Consider the following 20577-nt stretch of genomic DNA (forward strand, 5'->3'; position numbering starts at 1 on the left):
GGGACAGGGGTGTCAATTGGGTATGGCAGGGGTATGCAGCTGCCATACCCTGGGTCCAGGGGGGGGGAAATAAGTTACTTTTAAATATAAATCCATGAATGTCTCTTTGTCTATCTGTGCTGGTTATTATGTTGTTAAATAGAGTAAAATAACTACAATTGCAAAATAATAAGGTATTATAAATTATAATGATATGCTCCACACTTTTTTTCTCCCCAATTTGAGAACATTGTATATTCCCAGGTTCCGCAGGTCAGCTGCACAGGTGCAATGCACTTGAACCGTTCCAGGCTGCCCTACCCAGCCCAAGAAACCATAGAAACAATAAAACGTACTTCTTAAAATAAACGTATATGCCTGTTGCTAAGGTAGGCCTATGGCAACATAGCTTTTTCTGAACTGACGCCACTGTCTTGCACGAGCGCCTTCGCGCGCGTGCAAGACACCAGTCATGTTGCCATACCTTAGCTTTTTCTGAACTGGGGGAGAGATGGAGATGGGGCAGAGTGGGCGGACGGGGGTGACTGACAGGTTTTTATAGGCTATTTTTTGATATTCAAACGAGCCTATATCTGGAACCACATTTATGTGTAAAAATAGACTAAGTCCATACTTACCTGCCCTTTTCATCTTTCTTTTCTTTTAATTTCCTGTTTTCTTCTTTTAGAATGTTTTTTCCCCTTTTGTTATTGATATCCTATGCAAAGTAGTCTACTGTGTTCTAATCCGTCTGTCTTTCAATGTTATATGAGATACATAAAGTGGTTCCTGTGTAAATAAGCCGAAAAGCTTTAATACTAGGATCTCTTTTTAGTTGACCGTGTACCAGTGATTTATATGGCTACTGTCATGAAACTGTACTTTTTCCTGCAACCTTCCAATAAAATTCTTCAATCAATCAAAATTCATGTCAAACGGTTTAGATATTGATAATTGATCAGACCCCCCGATCAATTATCAATATCTAAATAGGAGATCTACAAGGTAGATGCTCAGAAGCATCGCCCATTGTGAGCTTGTACTGTAGGTCGGCTATATTCAGATTAGCTGCTGTAAAGTGATTAAACAGATTTTGAACTGACTCAGTCTGAGACAGTATAGAAACAGGATTATTGCTTTTGTTCTTAGAGAGAATTTATTTTAATGTGCTTTTTCCTAAAAAAAAAGTATTTTTTTTGCACCCTCCCCATGTAGTAAAGGTGAATTTGAAAATTTGAAAAGCAAGCGTGTGTGTGCGTGCATGTGTCACACACAAACACCAACTCCCTAGATGATGGCTACATTTGGTGACCCAATGACCTTTCCACACAATTTCCACTTCCACACAAGTATGGCCTAATCTAATGGGAGGATTACCATGCAACTTGCTGAGTGGGTAATTCACTGTAGTGCATCATCGATGGGGGGATGGTTGGTCTTGGTCCCTACTGATTTAGGTGAGCCAATGACACTGGTGGAAGAAGTAGCCTATACTCAGATTCTTTACTGAAGAAGAAATACCACAATATGAGGTAGGCATGTGCACACATAGACATCAAAGGGAGTTTGATCCCCTGCCCTTTTATCTGTCTGTAAAAAGTGCCCAGACCATGAATGTAGTTTTTACTATAGCCTAGTGAAAGAAATGCAAATGCCCCTCTTTCCATGCCATACCTGAAGGCAACATTCAAGAGAATTGTCTTGTCCAAACTCTCCTGAACTTGAATGCATGCAGCCTCTTATGTTGAAAGAATTGCCCTCTCTTTGTATAAATCCATGCTGTACGTCACATCTCCATTATTGACTTGACTAGTTCAGTGTGGTATCAAGCACCGAAAATAGCCAACCTGAGCTTGGAGCTCCCCATGTAGGGGTCAGTTATTTTCGATATTTTCACCAAAAATTACCTTTTAGGAATTTCAGCCCCTGCCTCTCTTAACATTCTCTGCACGTCCTTGATATGAGGTGTCGATGGCTATAGTCACTATGCCCAGGTGATTAAGATGGCTATAGTCACTATGCCCAGGTGATTAAGATGGCTAGAGTCACTATGCCCAGGTGATTAAGATGGCTAGAGTCACTATGCCCAGGTGATTAAGATGGCTAGAGTCACTATGCCCAGGTGATTAAGATGGCTAGAGTCACTATGCCCAGGTGATTAAGATGGCTATAGTCACTATGCCCAGGTGATTAAGATGGCTATAGTCACTATGCCCAGGTGATTAAGATGGCTAGAGTCACTATGCCCAGGTGATTAAGATGGCTAGAGTCACTATGCCCAGGTGATTAAGATGGCTAGAGTCACTATGCCCAGGTGATTAAGATGGCTAGAGTCACTATGCCCAGGTGATTAAGATGGCTATAGTCACTATGCCCAGGTGATTAAGATGGCTATAGTCACTATGCCCAGGTGATTAAGATGGCTATAGTCACTATGCCCAGGTGATTAAGATGGCTAGAGTCACTATGCCCAGGTGATTAAGATGGCTAGAGTCACTATGCCCAGGTGATTAAGATGGCTAGAGTCACTATGCCCAGGTGATTAAGATGGCTAGAGTCACTATGCTCAGGTGATTAAGATGGCTATAGTCACTATGCCCAGGTGATTAAGATGGCTATAGTCACTATGCCCAGGTGATTAAGATGGCTATAGTCACTATGCCCAGGTGATTAAGATGGCTATAGTCACTATGCCCAGGTGATTAAGATGGCTATAGTCACTATGCCCAGGTGATTAAGATGGCTATAGTCACTATGCCCAGGTGATTAAGAGGGCTAGAGTCACTATGCCCAGGTGATTAAGATGGCTATAGTCACTATGCCCAGGTGATTAAGATGGCTATGGTCACTATGCCCAGGTGATTTAGATGGCTACAGTCCCTATGCCCAGGTGATTAAGATGGCTACAGTCACTATGCCCAGGTGATTACGATGGCTACAGTCACTATGCCCAGGTGATTACGATGGCTATTGTCACTATGCCCAGGTGATTACGATGGCTATAGTCACTATGCCCAGGTGATTACGATGGCTAGTCACTATAGAGCATCGCAGCGGAAGTGGTTTACTGGGGTCACTTAAAAATCGCCCATTCATTTTCCCCATAGACTTTAACAAAAATATTTATAACAATTATGTTAAGCCTCGAACAAAGCCATCCAGGATGGCAGTGAATCATGACCAAAAACCTTTGATCCTATGTGAAAACATATTTTAATATTACATTATTTGATTACAAATTTACTACATTTAATAAATACCCTTTATTTAACGATTTTCAAAACGTTCTTTTCATAGAAACAAAGGTCTCATGTTCATGATTCACTGCCATCCTGGATGGCTTTGTTCGAGGCTTAACATAATTGTTATAAATATTTTTGTAAAAGTCTATGGGGAAAATGAATGGGCGATTTTTAAGTGACCCCAGTTAACCACTTCCGCTGCGATGCTCTATGCCCAGGTGATTAAGGCGATGTTACATATCGCAGTTATCGGGCAGAAACCTCTTAAATCTTTACTTTTTGTGTTTTTCCGTAAGTCAATGCCCGACTTGATCATCCTACACTGCAGTCACCCAAAAGCATCAAAAGCAGCAGTTCTGCAAGCTCGAAGTCTCAAAGCGACGCGATTTGAGATCTGCAACTTTGTTTTCCACCCGACAGAGACGATATATGCTGAGATGTACAGGTCCATATTGTGTAAAAGTTCATTTTCTTGTGTAATACAATTCAAAAAATGAAACTTTCAGTGAAATATTCAAAAGACCGCTCAAAAGAAGGATTTATAAAACACAAATGTCAGTCAACCTTTTTGAAAACTATGTTAATTTATGCACTCAATACTTGGTCTGGAATACTTTTGATGGGGCGTGGCATGAAGGTGGTCAGCCTGCGGTACTGCTGAGGTATTATGGGAAGCCCCGTATTGCTTTGATAGAGACCTTAAACTCATCTGTATGGTTGGGTCTGGTCTCTCGTCTTCCTCTTGACGATACAACACAGATCAACCATGGGGTCCAGGTCAGGCCAGTTGGCTGGTCACTGGTCAGTCATGCACAGTAATGCCATGGTCAGTACACCAGTGACTAGTAGTTTTGGCATTGTGGGCAGGTGCCAAGTTCTTCTGGAAAAGGAAAATCAACATCTCATTAAGCTTACCAACATAATGGAAGCACAAAGTGCTCTAAAATCTCCAGATAGATGGCTGTGTTGACACGGACCAACACCAGCAGATGAAATGGCACCCATGACACCATCAAGCAACTTGGATTCTGCATTTCATTTGAAAATCAAGGTCCACTGTGTTTTAAGTCCTGAGTCAACAAAGCCATCTACCAGGAGATTTTACAGCACTATGTCAATAAGCTTTATGGATATGCTGATTTTCTTTTCTAGAAGCACTTGGCATGTGCTTCTGTCAGGTGATAAGAAGTGGCCTATGCACTCCTCATGCACTGAAGGAAGCATGAGCTCAGTTCGGGGCTCTCCCCAGGTTGGCAGAGGGAGAGCAGAGCCCAGGATTACAGCTTAGGCAATTGGCTCTGGGTGAAAAATTGGTTACAAAAGTTTGAGAGAAAAAAAAATGCCTGATGTACCTTATGTACTTTGTCACTTTCCACCACTGCCCAATGACCTTTCCATTAGTGCCACCATTAGGACACAATGTCTGATGATGCATGAATGATAGCCCAAAATCTAATGGCAGATTGCCATGACTCTCATCAGCAAGGATAGTATGAGCTATCCTCTAGCGCCACTCTCAGGCTACAATATCAAACTTTTCACACAGCATCTCATTAAATGACAACAAACAAGTTCAAGAGTAGAAGTTAAACTGTTACGACATAAAAGCCAAAATAATAGATTTGGGAGAAACTAGACTGGATAAAATATGATAGTCTGAAATCTATCCCCAGTGACCCCAAAAGTACTATCAAATGTATTCAATACAATTTACTACAGATCATATTGAAGGTTATACATCTGATTTATTAAGTGCTGTTATGTCTCTTTGGGCAAGATAACAGTGTTAATTAGCAGCAGTTAACCACAAACAAAGCCATTTGGTCATAGCCATTGGGTAGACAATGCGTTATAAACTATAGTACAATAACTGGCTATTAAATGCATTTTACTGTTTTATTACTATACCAATTAATGTCTGTAATTCCATCAGGTAAATGCACCCCAACTAAATCAGGCTGAAGACCAACTAAACATAAATTAGGCTTAAGACCTCCATCTTACTAACCTCGCGTAGCCAGGCTTACTCATCTACCATCATCCACCATCTATTTCAAAGGCAACAAAAAGGACAGGAGATAAAAGAGAGGAAAAGGACAAAAGAGGCTTGTGCGTTTTTCTGTTATATCGTCCATTCAACGGAAAGTAATTCACCAGTGTCAACTTTGTCACATTTTTATTTAAAACCAGCACAATTCAAGACATCATGAGTAGAGGCTATATTACACTGCCCTGCCCAGCGCAGCGACGTTCACACAACATCTGCACACTCACGCACACCGTCACAGACAATTAAAGTCCCAAATCCGTAGGCACGTCTTATACGCAGTAAAATCCCCACTGTTATTTTATCCATTTGGAACTCAAAGAGTGCACACGCGTGACCAATTGGACTCTTTTACGGGCCCGTTTGGTTACATTTGTACCAGCTCAGAGATAACATTACCAGAGAGGATTTGACTGTGCAGTCATTCTCCAATCACTCCTGATCACTCCGAAACCACAGCCTTTGTTTGGTTCCCTTGTACAAAAAAAGTGAAATATTTTAAGGGCCGTTTTCATGTCTGGAGCGAGACTTAAATAGCACACACATATCCATCACACAATCATTGTTCCTCACACTTTTCAAGGTGAAATAATGGTAGATCTGCTTGACACGTATAGGAAAAGAGGAGTCCATTTGACGTACGCCGTGAAAATAAAAAAAGGTTCCTCCTTTTGCTAACAGAACCCTCGCTATTATAAGTCGTTGACACAGATTATTTGTGCTTCTCAATACTGTATAACAAATATTTTAAAATGGGCTGCGGAAAAACACAAATTATAATTTAAACTAAACGAGAAAAAAGAAAAGAAAAAAAGTCAAGTTTCATGGGTTCAGTGGGTCACAGGGTTGACTGGAATGTCGGAAAGCCGATGGTAGTGCAAAAATCAATCTTTAAGTATTGCCAGTGATTTTACAAAATAATTTAAAAAATAAAGGAACATCAACACTTATTTACCTTTTCCAAATGTTTCGAATTGCTTATTTATCACCTATAATGACATGCTCAAAATTGGGAAAGCAGGATGAGAGCGGTTAATTAAATAAATGTGAACAGTCACCACCACAAACAGTGTGGAAATAAAATTAACTGTTTAACTATTATATGGTTGATATCCCATGTTCTGTGAAACCCACATGAGACCATGTTCCAGCCAAAGAGCTTTGAAAACACAACCATTCACATACCAGACCATGTAAAAAAGACATTTAAAATAAACGCCTGACAGGGGAAAACTTTGACCGTTTTATTTCCACGACAACAATATGGTTGGGGAAAAATGTAATGAATTAGCACAAACAAAAAATTAAAAAAAAAAAGTTTGGTCTTTAACTAACATACATGTTAGACCAAGAGCCTCACTGAGCCAAGCGCTTGAAGGAACTCTAATAGAAACCTGCTTGATATACAAAAATATATACATTTTCTTGTTCTTTGTTTTAAGCATCGGTTAGCCACTGGTTAAGCCCCCCCATACACCCACCCACCCATGTACAAATTCACACATTTCAGAATGGATCCTGGTTTGTCCGGGAGGGGGGCGTCTTCGTGTTAAAAATTAGGACTTGGAAAAACAAATAATCGACCTCATAATATATGCTTCTAGTCTAAAGCCTGAGTTGTACTTGGTTGTGCGCGGGTGCCGAGTTAAAGATGGGACGATACGCGATATTATCGTTTATCGCGATAAAAAAACACCCACGATAATCGTATCGTGAAGATTTAATTTATCGTGATATTTTCCTCCATCATGCACTGGGATCAATTCACCTGTTTTGCTGAGCTTCATATCTGGTACCACTTAAACCCTCCATAATTGGTAAAATGTACTTATAATATACATACTTGCTATAATCTCTCTTTCACTATCAAATGTCTTTGCCAAAAAATAGCCGATCTACAAGCTCGTAGATCTGCTATTTTTTGGCAAATGTTCCAACCCAGGATAATGGATTATCGCGATAATATCGTAAATCGTGATTTATTTTGTCACAATAATCGTGATATGACATTTTCATATCGTCCCGTCCTTAGTGCCGAGCACCGAAAGAAGTTTGGGTGCCCGGCACCCGCGCACAAGCAGGTGTAAGTCAGGTGTTTAGGAGTGCAACATTAACCTCCACCCCCCAGGGCATCTCTGCTCACCTTCCCTGGTTGGTCAAAGATCACACATTAATATTAAACGTACATTTATTTACCCCCCCCTTCAGTTCCCTTCAGTCCTGAGTTTCAGTCCAGCATGAATGAACGTGAGCTTTTGTGGAAACAGTTTTTAAATTCACTTTCGACAAATACATTCATCAATACTAAAAAAAAAAAGAAGAAGAAAAAGAGACCCGATCCAATGGGAATCATTCAAAAGCCTAATTTGCGCAACCGGCGCTCGACAAGAACGGCCGGTGCATTTTTCCGAGTTGTCGCTTTTTTAAGTTGAAAAATATGTAGTTTTTTTATCATGTGAGAAAACTTTGCCTCGTTGCTATAAGTATCCATTAGGCTTATATGTAAACTATTTAATTCACCAAGACCTTTGAAACAAAGTATCAACCTAATAAAACGGCTCCTTTTTTTGCATGGTTTTCAGAGGGGAAAGAAATCTGTTTCGTGGGGGGAATAAAAGGATCTTGGTGCCAGTTGCGAGAAGCAAGCAGCCCTTCATAAAAAGCCATACAAAAATATAAAATAGACTCCCATCCTCGACTGCAGTTGATCCCCACGTTAAGACCAATGCCTAACAACACTACCAAATATGCTGCCATTCACATTCATTTCCTCCAGGTGCGACCCAATAAGGCAAATCTACAGTAGTAACAATTAAAAAAAGAAAAACATTACATTAAAGATCTAAAGTAAGTGAAAGTCATTGCTGGGAGGGGGAAAGCGAATGTGATCATTCCAGAAAAAGGCTCCAGTCTGTACTTTTGATTCAAAAGGAAAACAACCGCTGTTGGATTTTCAAATGCTGACAAGTGTCACACATGTTTACCAGAGTATAGCTCGACAAGCTCGTATGCAGAAAAAACAGGGTGTATGGCCTTTCTGACTGTTGGGAAAGAATGCCACGTATTGGGAGAAGGAGGTCTTTAAATAAACTGTGGTTTATGAAAGGAATATGGTATATTTTTCTATGGCCTTAAACTGAAAGTGGAATCTTAACTTAATGATTTAAGATACAAAGCACCCTCTGGGAGGTATTTGAGTATTCATGACTAAACATTACGTTTACGTGACATTAAATCAGTATGTTCTGCAACGTAACAGTTCCTGTGCCATTGTACATCTCGAGAGCATTTCAGAGGAAAAGAGGTGTCACCTAAATGATCATCAAACTCATCTTAGTAGGAATTAAGTCATTCACATATTACACTAGGTTCTTTATTGTTTTGACATCTAAAGGGGTTGTTGTCGCCTCATTTGCGCCACAGCTACACTGAATAAGGAAATCGGTGTTGAAAAAGAGAGGTAGTCAAGTAGTTAAGTCTCAACCAGTGGATTACACAGTATAAGTCTTCAGTGCTCATTTAACATTTAACCGAGACTACAAATGGAAGCAAATGGCCGCAAAAGGTTCCATTTGTACACTAAGAGTTAATAAATGAGTCAGAAAAGCTCCATTTGTACGCTCAAAGGGTTAAAGGAACACTGAGGATTTGACTGTCGGAGCCAACACAGCGTAACAAGATGTTTTGACATTTTAATCACGCAATGGACCATATTCACACGGTGGTCATTTTTCAATTAAGTTAAGTTAATGAAATGCCACCCCGTTTCTTCAATGCAAACTGCCAGAATGACCGCCATGTGAAAATGGTCTATACTGGGACCAAACAAATGGGGCTCCCAATGTGAAAAAATAAATAAATAAAACAAACACTTGAACCACTTGTTCTCGTCTTGTACAAGTGAACATGCGGCTTTACAGTTGACATTAATTAGGCTCCTCCTAAAGTCACTGTCTGGTTATGTCACAAGGGGAGTCGTTTTCTTAACAACTGGCTTTGGTTTCAAACATTGGCAAATCACCACGATCGAGGACGCTAGGCAAACGAAACAAACACACGTTGTCTGCTAAAAAAAGTACTTCAAATGTAAGGGGAATGCATATAATAATGTATTCAATGAAAACAAAAAGCCCCACAAAGGGTCTCGGTATTCAGACATGCTATGGTCATTCATTCGCAAAGACGAGAGCAAATTCTTTACATCATCCAAAAAAAAAGAAAACGCAATTAAAATATAATAGTCTTCGAAGAGCTTTGTGTATGTATTCACATTGGGAACATTAAATAAAATGGTGCATTAAAGCCCTATACTGTTTGACATGGTTAAAGAATATGCTCTTGACCTGATACATTTACTAACATACACTTACACTTCACACGGTTAGCATGTCACATAAAAAAAAAAAAAAAAAAAAGCATGAGTCTGACTCATCTTGGGACAAAAACATGGGAGACACCAAAGACAGTGAAGAGGGGGAGGGGGATTAAGTTGTATTATGCGTCGTTTGCGTAGAATCGATGCCGTTTAATTTTCTTTTTAAACGGCCTCGCTTCTTTTTCAAGTAGAATATACATTTTGCGTTTCAGATCCACTTCCATGAGCCGTCCGGTTCCCTCCTGGGTCGTCGTAAAGTCAGCCAAGCAGCAACAGAACTCGGGGCATAAAAAGGGTTTAAATTCCCCCCCGGCAAACACGAGGGTGAGCACGGCCCGGGAAAAACACACGCTCACTCACACACACACAAGCACGCACGCACGGAGAGTGTGGTCTTTTAAGGGTGAGGTGTGGGGTTTAGAACAGGCAGCTATGCTAGTCGTATTTAGCCATAGCAGCAACAGTAGCGACAGAAAAATATACGTCCTCCCCGACACACACGCACGCACAGAGTCTTGGGTTGTTGCAGTGGTTCTCAAAGTGGGGTCAGGGGGCATCGCCAGGGTTCCTCCAGAGGGTTCCAAATGAACCCTGCAGTTCTGTAACTCTGAGAGCAAACTAATGGAACCCAATGGACCCACCGCAAGGGTCCATTCTGTTCCTTTAGTTATGGGGGATCCTTTAAATAAAAAAAAAAGAGTTTTGAGAACCACTGGGTTATAGCAAGCCAGTTACTTCTTTCTGGGGTGCTGTCTGCGGGCCTGCAGCCTTTGGCGGGCGCCGGAGGGCTTGGAGCTGGCGCCGATGGAGAAAGAAGGAGTCGGCGCGCCTGTGAGAATGAAAGCAGAAAAACAATGATGTGTCATCATCAGTGTGAGAGGAACGCCCGACCAACACGTTTCAGGGATGCTGACAGAACCCTCGCTATGAACCCCAGGGCAAAAATGCAGCCGTCCTAGACAATTTGCTCTCCTGGCCCCAAAACTGTCGAACTTTTTTTCTCCTTTTTCGTATTAACCACTTAACCGTAACGTCCGAATTCTGAGAACCTTAGCCAAAAATAGCAGATCTTCAAGCTCACAACTTGTGAGCTTGTAGATTGGCTATTTTCGGCAAAGAGGTTTGGTGTAGAGGGGGGAAAAGAGCAGACTAAGTACAGAGTGAAAGGTCAAGTTTTTAAGTATTGACGGTTCAAGTTGTTAAATATCTGAAAACACAAAGTGACATGAATCCAAAGTACACTGATGATCATGCTGTCAAACAATGAAACTATATGGAATCTATGAACAGCTTGTGGGGGTCCCCGCATCATCTCTCTCTCAACTAAGGGGTCCTTGGTCTGAAAACTTTGAAGACCCCTGATATAGAGAAAGCAAGTTAACTTAAAGCAGCACTATGTGACTTTTTTAAAGAATAAAATGTCATGTTGTCCAATCTGTATTGGGGAATTCTTCCAAGTCCTCATTTTTAACACAAAGACGCCCCCTCCTGGGGAAAAACAGTTATTGATTGTGAAAAGTGTGAATTGTTAGGTGGCAGGGTATATGATTGATGTATGAGTCATTTAGATCAGTGTTTCTCAACCTTTTTTCTGCATGGGCACACTTTTCCTGTCCCAAGAATCCATGGGCACACCAACATAATACAGAGGTGTAAATATCGTCACTGTCGGGAAGAAACCTTGTATCTCCAAGTTTCAAATTTGTAAGTTTTTCGCAAAGTAAAGCCCTGCTTCATCATACAAGGCTGTCGCACAACAGTAGTGAAAACAGCAGATCTACAAGCACACAACGCCTCGCACCTGTGTGCTTGTAGATCGGCTGTTTTCAATAGTTTATTGAAGGTATGGCTCCTCCATACCTCCAAAAGCTGATCAACCCCTACACCCCCACTCGTTCACTTAGATCAGCCAACACAGGGATGCTGACCGAACCCTCGCTAAAAACTCCAGGGCAAAAATCCACTCGTCCGAGACAGTTTGCCCTCTTGGCTCCCAAGTTGTGGAATAAACTCCCTGTCGCACTTAGAACAACGGACTCACTCGCTACCTTTCGCCGTGGACTGAAAACTCACCTTTTCAGACTCCACCTAAACCCTTCGCACTACAGTAAAATCAATGACCATACATGAAGCTAGTTAACATTTGTTTGTTAGGTTTCTTTAGAACTTGATTATATTGTGTTTTTCTCTAGATAGATATCCATTTACATTGTTATATTGCTGTAAATGTACTGACCTATTATCTTGTTTATTATTGCGATGTTGTATCTGCTTATTGTAAGTCGCTTTGGATTAAAAGCGTCTGCTAAATGCCTAAACTGTAAACTGTAAACTGTAATAGTTTAAATCATTTTTAAAATGATAAATACAATACTGGCTTTCAAGCAGTTTCAAGGGGCACACTTGACCCTTCTCAGGGGCACACCAAAGGTCCCCCAGGCACTGTGGTTGAGAGACACTGATTTAGGTCATGTCTCCCTTAGACAAAAGTTCTGACATGAATTTCGACCTGATGGTCAAGATTATCCCCTGAGCAAGCAGGCAGGCTCTATTAGCTCAATGGTGAAAATGTCAGCACTTGCACAGGAAACCAGGTTCAAATCCGGGGTAGAGGGAAAAGTAAGAGAAAAGTAAGAAGAAAAGTTACATAGTGTAGTTTTAAGCCCTATTTTATACTTCGTCGTATGCCAGTCTTGTGCAAAAACAGCCAATCTACAAGGTCTATACCTTGTAGATTGGATGTTGTTATTCCTTTTTTGTGTGTGTGTGTGTGTGTGTGTACTCTCTCTTACCAAAGGGAGAAGGTGCGACAGAGTTGAAGCCTTGCACGGGAGTGGCTGGGCTGCCAAAGGGGATGGGAGCGGGAGCACTCTGTCCAAAGGTGGGGGTAGATGTCCCTGAAGGCAAAATGTAAACGTTCATGGATTCAAATCTCATGACTGAAAAAGTCACACTACTGTGTGATTTGTGAAACGCTGTGATAGGAGCCACACTAGGTTCCACACTAACTTCATAAACAATTAACACAATATGTAAAATGATGATGTTTTAGTGATACTGCTCCTGCTGTTCCACACACTGCATTGAGGCTTTAACCCAGGGGTCTTCAACAGGGGGTCCTCAGAGTTACTACAGGGGGTCCTCCAAATCTTGTGTGTGATAGAAACTTTTTTTCTCCTTTTTTATATTAACCACTTGAACCTTAGCATCCATATTCAACTAACTTTAGCCAAAAATAGCAGATCTACAAGCTCACAACGCCTCGCAGATCGGCTATTTTTGGAAAAGAGCTTTGGTGTAGAGGGGAAAAAGAGCAGACTAAGTACAGAGGGAAAGGTCAAGTTTTTAAAGTATTGATGGTTCAAGTGGTTAAATATCTAATAACACAAATTGACATGAATCCAAAATACACTGATGATTGTGCCGTCAAACAATGAAACTATATGGAATCTACGTATTAACAGCTTGTGGGGGTCCCTGCTTCATCTCTCTCAACTAAGGGGTCCTTGGTCTGAAAACGTTGAAGACCCCTGGCTTTAATCTTTGATTTTATATGAAACATCTGACACAATTAAGATTTTATGGATGAGGCTAATGCTAGTTTGACAACTTCAAATGCTCTAATTTTAAAATAACCGATTTTCACTGTGCAACATGCTTCCATAGAAGACATGTTGCATGTTTCGTGCTATAGACGGAGATCTCAGTTTTTTCAAAACTACAGCATCACTCAAACACATCAAAACGATGTAGCAGATCAAACAGGGAATTCATTTACGAAAGAAAACACAACAAGTGAAAACATGGAGATAAGCGGTTTCTAATTCTATATGTAAGATGTTTCAACAGTTAACCCACATGAACCCTAGAATCGCTGTTCTGGACATGTCTTAACAGCCCAGGTGAACATTCTGCAAATAGCTGAATATTTAGCAAACATAGCCAACCTACAAGCTCACAACACCAGGAGGCGCTTGCAGATCAGCTATTCTTTCCAAAGAGATTTGGTGCGTAGACTAGAGCAGTGGTTCACAATCCTTTTAACTCGAGAGCCAAACTAGTGAAAATAGAAGATCTACAAGGGTTAGGGACATTTGTTTTAGAATTGATGGAATTTCTTAGATTTTGTAAAATTTGAAAAGAACCTGAGATTCTTTTATTTATTTTTTTCTATTTTTTTTTTATAGAAAATAAATATATATAAAGATTTATATATATTATATATATTTGTCGGTGACCCACAAATGGGTCCCGACCCACTGTTTGGGAAACAGTGAACTAGACCAGTGGTTCTCAATCTGTGGGTCGGAACACACTGGGGGGTCCCCAGATGATGAACTTAATGTCCAATGTTGTTTTCTCACTCAACAGTGAACAAACTAAGCACCATAAAGTTTAAACGTAGAGGGTATCTGCTCATTTATAAGGTGACAATTTAAGGATTGTTTTAATACCTGACAAATTAAACATTGGCCAAATTGTCAAATATTAGAGGCAGACATTTTGAAAATAGCAGATCTACATGCTCACAACGCCTCGCAACGTGAGGGGTTGTGAGCATGTAGATCTGCTATTTTCACAATAGAACCGTGTTATACAAAATGTAATGCCTCAACTCTTAGTGCTCGTCAGGGTAGGGGTGGGGGGGGGGGGGGGGGTCCCCAGTTAAAAATATGATAATTTTGGGGGTCCCAGCCTGAAAAGGTTGAGAACCACTGGACTAGAGGGATAAACAAGAGGGGGCCCCCAAGAGTAGACCCCTGGTCGACCCTGGTCAATGAAGAGCATATAGTCGGGGGATATCTTCAGAAATAGTGTCATATCCTGGAATACATTCCTTACAAAAAAATGTCTTCACCAATGTGTTTGTAAAGGGGTCTAATAACACATCCCACAAAGACTGAAATTCAGTTTCCCTAGGAGAATCCTAGGAATGTTTTTAATGCGAAACAAATGCTTGCAATGGATTCAGAATCATGAAAAACTCCTAGTTTGACCCCTCACATACTACTTAAAGCATATTTATTTTGGTGTGTTTTATCCTGTATAATTAATTTAATGGGATCCCAACTTTCAGCAGCTGTCATGGATTCTCCTAGGGAAACTGAATTTCAGTCTTTGTGGGATATGTTACTAGACACCTTTACAAACACATTGGTGAAGAAATGTTTTGGTAAGGAATTTATTCCAGGACTTAAAGATATCCCCCGACTAATAGGGCAGTGATTCTCAAATTGAGATGCCCAGAGAACCACTGGCAAAGGGTTGAAGTGGCTAAGTAACTTTCTACATTTCATTACTCACCAAACGTTGAATTACCGCTAGCAGCAGCTCCAAAGTTGAAGCCGGACACGTTCATCTGCGGTGGCTGGTTATTAGAGACGGGCGTTTGGAACTGCGTGCCCGTCATGGCGCCGCCAAAGTTGAACCCAGAGGCCGGATTAGCAGCGGGGCCGGCGGGGGTTTGCTGTTGCACCGCGGCGGGGCCGCCAAAACCAAAGGCGGACGCCTGCACAGTCTGTGTCTGAGTGGCCCCTCCGAAGCTCGGGGGAGCGGGCGACGGAGCCGCCGCGGTGGCGCCGCCGAACGAAAAGCCCCCGCCGCCGCTGGACCCGAACGCCGGCTTAGCCGACGGAGTCCCGAAGGTGGAGGCCGTGGTGGGGGCGGGACCGGCGGCCGAGCCGAAGGTGGAGGCCGTGGTGGGGGCGGGACCGGCGGCCGAGCCGAACGTGAAGGGAGACTGAGCCGGGGCGGCCGCTGGGGGGGCCGCCGCCGAGTTGTTGCCTCCTCCGAAGCTGAAAGGTTTAACCGCCGCCGTGGTCAGGGTGGCACCGGGGTAGGCTGGCGGCGGGGCCGTGGTGGCGGCCGCTTCAAACGACGGCGGCTTTCCAAAGCTGAAGGTGGGCTGCTGCGTTGCGCCTGCCGCCGTGGTGGCGGAGGCCGCGCTGGGCATGGCGAAGCCACCGAACATGGTGGTGGTGGGGGTGGGGTTCTGGCTGAAGGACATGGAGGAGGTGGTGTTGGGTGGTGGTGCTGCCGCCTGGCCGAAGGAGAAGGGGTTCTGGGCGCTGGCGGAGGCAGCGGGAGCAGCGGGTTGGATGGTGCTGGCGGCGGTGGTGGCGGGAGCGGCGCCGAAGGCGAACGCGCTGCTCGTGGACGAGGTCTGGGCGGCGGGGGCCGCCGTGGTGGCGGCGCCAAACTGAACCCCAAAGGTCCCGGTGGTGACGGAGGAGGAGGGGGCAGAGGCGCTCGTGGTGGAGGCAGCGCCCCAGCTTCCAAACAGAGGCTTGACGACGGCCGACTCGGCGGTGGTGCTGCTGGAGGAGGTACTGGTGGCTAAACCGCCGAACATGGAGGTCGGGGCGTTGCTGCCGAACATGGAGGTGGTGCTGCTGACGGAGACGGCAGCGGGGGCCGCGGTGGCCGCAGGCTGCTGTCCGAAGCCGGCGCTGCCAAACAGAGGCTTGAAGGTGGGGACGGCCGGCTGGCTGTCGGAGGCCGAGGAGGAGATGGAGGCCGGGCCGGTGGTGGAGGCTCCGAAGATGGGCTTGAAGCCCGAGGCCAGCAGAGGGTTGGAGGTGGAGATGCTGGACGCAGAGGCGCTGCCGGGAACCATGGCAGCCGACGTGAAGAGCTGTCACCGTTACAACAGGGATGAGATGAGCATTCATTGTCAAACAGATAATTGCGATTAACAGTTTAGTTGTGTGTTTTTGGTAATGAACATTGGAACCAGTGCTGATTTTGTCGACTAAAACTATGACGAAAACGAAATAAAAATGAAATTTCTGTGATGACTAAAACTAAGACTAAATATATTGACAATTTCGTCAACAACATAAAAACTAGACAAAAACGTTAGGGAGGGGTTCTGGCGGAGAAGAGAGTCATTTTACGTTTGGTTGCTCTCAGAAATGCTCTTAAATGTACTTAGTTACTTTGCAGCACAGTGTGAAACATGGTGTCATAGGTGCATTTTTTTGCCTTGAGCATAATGAAAGCAAGACAACGATATAAGGTTAATTTTTCCTTGACAATAATAAGAGGCAGACTATAGCATTACTGAGATTTTTCTGAATAAAAAAGTTTTATATCGCCAATAAGCAAAATAAAAGGGAACATTTTGGAAATATAACTGAACCATTGCATGATTGCCAATTTGCCTAGTTATTAATATTCCAATGCTTTTTAAATGTATTACACAATATTCAACTGAGGCTTATGGCAGGCCAAGTGATTTTCTTTGGTTCAAATAATTTATAAGAAAATAGTGCTTCAACCTTAAAAAACTATCACTTACCCTACTATAAAAAATATCACTAAACAAATCGCAATCGCAATTCGATTTTTTCTCAAAATCGTCCAGGCCTAGGGTGAATGGTCACACACCGCCACTCCGACATGTCTCCATTCCGACACTAACCCCATCTCTAACCCTTACCCTAAACTTAACCTCTATGGAAGTGTCGCCACTCCGACAGTCAATTTTCGGAGTGGCGACATGTTGGAATGGAGAGCGACACCCAGGGTGAATTGAGACAGGGCCCTACCGATGAGCTGGAGACTGAGGAGGTGGCTGTGCTGCTGCTGCTGCTCAGACCAAACAGGGTGCTGGGTGCTGCCATGGTGGTGTGGGTGCTCTGGGTGCTCTGGCCCCCCAGCACCTGGCTGAAGGCCGAGCTCGCGCTGCTGGAGGGCTGGCTGAGGCCTGACAGTGTGGAGGAGGTGGAGTAAGGTGGAGGAGGCTGAGCCAGGGTGGAGGCAGGCCTCAGGACGGAGCCGTTGGGCTCCGTGGTGGTGGTGAACACCGGACCTAAAGTAGGGGTGGGCAATGTGGAAAAATACAATATCACCATATTTTCCCAAGCTTTTATCACAATACACGATTTTATCACGTTTCTTTTTCACGTTGGTTTTGATGGTTATTTTTCAAGTTACTTGACAAAAACTAGACTCTCTGGGTTCCTTTTGGGAGGTCTAAATTGAACTTTACAAGTATGTAACTCTGACAGTATACAAATGAAACCAAATGGACCCTTACGGGTACATTTGGTTTCATTTGTATACTGTCAGAGTTAAGTGGAGACCTTGACATTTTAAAGTTTGAGAACAACTGATTTAGACCAAAATGCAGGTTTAAATTGAATTCTGCAATGAATCTCTGTATTAATGATTAAACAGGATTTTTTACAAGGCTCCCTCAATTGTATCACGATATATACGATATCTCTGAAAGGCATATCGTGGAGACATTGTATCGTCTCCACGATAACTATCACCATATCGCCCAGCCCTAACCTAAAGGACATGACCATACAGGAATGAGCAGTGATCATCACTGCTTCTGTCCCACATGATACCGTTGTGTTCGAAATTATTCAACCCCCTCTGAAAATTAGGTTTATTATTATAGCCACTGTTCCTTTAACTTAGAACTATGGTCAAAACCCTACTTTTAGGAACATTCAGTGCCTTTGCAATTGTTTTATATCCAGGGTTCCCACACATCTTTACCAATTAATTTCCCAAACTTTTCCAGATGGGACACCAACTCTAGCGGCTGATAACACCAATTTAGCTGTGTCTCAGAAAGGGTTATCATACCAAATTATAATCTACACATATAGAGCTTTTCAAAAATGCATGATAACCTTTGCCAACTTTCCGACAGCGACATCTCGTATGGCCCATGGATGGATAGTTGTGGCCCTTGATCTGAACTAGGGCTGTCACGATTATGACATTTTACATGACGATTATTTGTCACTCAAATAATTGCGATTAACGATTTAATTGTGTTTTTGTCATTGACAATTACATTTCTGTTTGGCTTTTAGGCTTATAAGTTGCACATGGTAGATATGACACATAGCCTAAATATACAAAGAAATTACTGACATATTTGACAACTTTATACTTAAAAAATAACATCGATAGTGGAAATAGACGATCTACAAGCACACGAGCTTGTAGATCTGCTATTTCCACTATTTTTGACTTTCTTAAAAATATATGAACATTTTTCAACATGGAAACGATTATGACGATTATGTCAAATAATCACGATTATGTCAAAAAAAAATCACGATTAGACGATTATGTAATAATTGTGACAGCCCTAATCTGAACCTACCTGCTGTGGTGGCGCTGAGCAGCGTGGTGGCCGTGGAGCTGGCCGGAGGGACGCTCTGCATCTTCAGGATCTCCAGCAGGGAGCTGGGGAGGCCAGGGGCCGGGGCGGCTGCGGGGCACGGGGAGGAGCGAGCCGGGGTGGAGGTGGTGAAGGTGGGGGCCCCCGTGCTCATGCTGCCCAGGCTGCTGGCGGCGGTGGTGGTGGTGGAGGCTGGGCTGGGGTCCAGGTTGATGACGGGGATGGGTGCTGCTGCTGCCGCCACACTGCTGCTGCTGCTCGGGGCAGAGGAGGAGGAGGAGGTGGTGGTGGTGGTGGGAAGAGGGGCCGCCAGGAGGCTGGCCAGGGTGGGGCCAGAGTCCACCGAGGAGGAGGAGGGAGCCTGGGAGGAAGGAGCCGTCTCTGCCGCGGGAGGATCGGGCTTCTTTGGTTCTGGAGCTGCACCAGTGTTGTTTTTGACAGCAAATTTTGGTTTAGTTTTAGTCAGTCTTTTGAATTAAATGTCATTTAGTTATAGTCATAATTTAGTCACCTGAAAAGTATTAGTTTTAGTCTACTTTTAGTCGACTAAATATCATAAGATTTTAGGCGACTAAATCTACAGTTGATTTAGTCAACTGAAATGCATTTTGGCAGGCCTTGATGGCATAGTAATGACTGATTTCACACTTGGTTGTGTGCTGAAAATATGTGTGCTGAAAATAGCAGATCTACAAGCTCACAACGCTGCGCAGCGCGACGCGTTGTGAGCTTGTAGATCTGCTATTTTCAGCACGCAACACCTGAGAGCAACCAAACATAAAATTACTCTCTTCTCCACTAGTCCCTCCCTAATGTTTTAGTCTAGTCTCTATTTTGCTGACGAAATTGTCAATATACAGTATTTAGTCTTAGTTTTAGTCATCACAGCTTAGTTTTTATTTTGTTTTTATTTTGTTTTCGTCGGTGAAAAAATGCAGTCGACAAACATTTTTCGTCATAGTTTTAGTCGACGAAATCAACAGTGAGCTGCACAGACGCAACATGAACAGGGTCGATGCTTTGAAAACAAACCCAGGAAGAGGAGGCGGTGCCTCTGCTGCTGCAGCCTCTAGGCATAGCCTGCCCTTTACCATTAGAAGCTCCCAGTCTATTGAGCCTTTTAACTCATACCCTGCCAAAAAAGACGTTTTCTATAATAAAAACGTATTTTTAACTATGGACCTCTCTGCCAGACGTCTTCTGGACGTCTTTAAAAAAAAAAAAATTGAAAAAATTGAAAAAATGTCTTGAAAAAAAAAGATTTTTGGACCTCCAACAGTGTACTAGCCATGATCGCGATCGCGAAATTGCATGTTTAACCCCCATACCAACCCCATCTTTCAAACATGGCAGCCATGTTTGTTTACATTTGAAGAAAACATAAGGCCTGCCTTCTCCTGAATGCCTGAACGGATTTCCAAGCGGATTTTTTTGTTTGAAAGCTGTGAAAAGCATGCACGAATGTGTGCACCAGCGTGCACACTATTTTTTTAACCCTTTGTTGGCGAACCGGCAATATAAGAGGTCCCACTTTAAATATGGCACTGAAGAAGTTAACTGTTTTACTGCTTGACAAGCACTCGTCATTTTTCTCATGCCGCCATGGCGAGCGTTCATCTGGTTCCGTTGTTTTTTCAGCCCTGGATCTACGTTCCTGGTTTTCTTCCCGCAACTCTAAGAGATACGCCCGCCTTCCACAAGACCGCTATTGGAAATAATGGATGGTTATTTTTTCAATAAAATCACAAAGGTAAGGTACTTTGATGGCAGTGGACAGACTATA

At 43.0% G+C, this 20577-nt stretch overlaps 1 protein-coding gene across 1 annotated transcript in view; it reads right to left on the reverse strand.

Annotated features, from left to right (window-relative positions):
- Nucleotides 1-5417: 5417 nt before the first annotated feature.
- The window catches only part of pom121 (POM121 transmembrane nucleoporin), a 28085-nt gene continuing 12925 nt past the window's right edge, over nt 5418-20577 (reverse strand). Inside the window, exons 10-14 of the mRNA XM_080748763.1 lie at nt 18777-19211; nt 17194-17456; nt 14948-16277; nt 12436-12540; nt 5418-10472 (exon numbers count right to left, since the gene is read on the reverse strand). Of these exons, the coding sequence (XP_080604889.1) occupies nt 10375-10472; nt 12436-12540; nt 14948-16277; nt 17194-17456; nt 18777-19211 (2231 nt within the window). The 3' untranslated portion in view covers nt 5418-10374. The remainder of the gene's footprint in view (nt 10473-12435; nt 12541-14947; nt 16278-17193; nt 17457-18776; nt 19212-20577) is intronic.

This window comes from Nannobrachium achirus (assembly GCF_963921795.1).
Source record: "Nannobrachium achirus genome assembly, chromosome: 19".
In the NCBI taxonomy this organism is placed as follows: Eukaryota; Metazoa; Chordata; class Actinopteri; order Myctophiformes; family Myctophidae; genus Nannobrachium; species Nannobrachium achirus.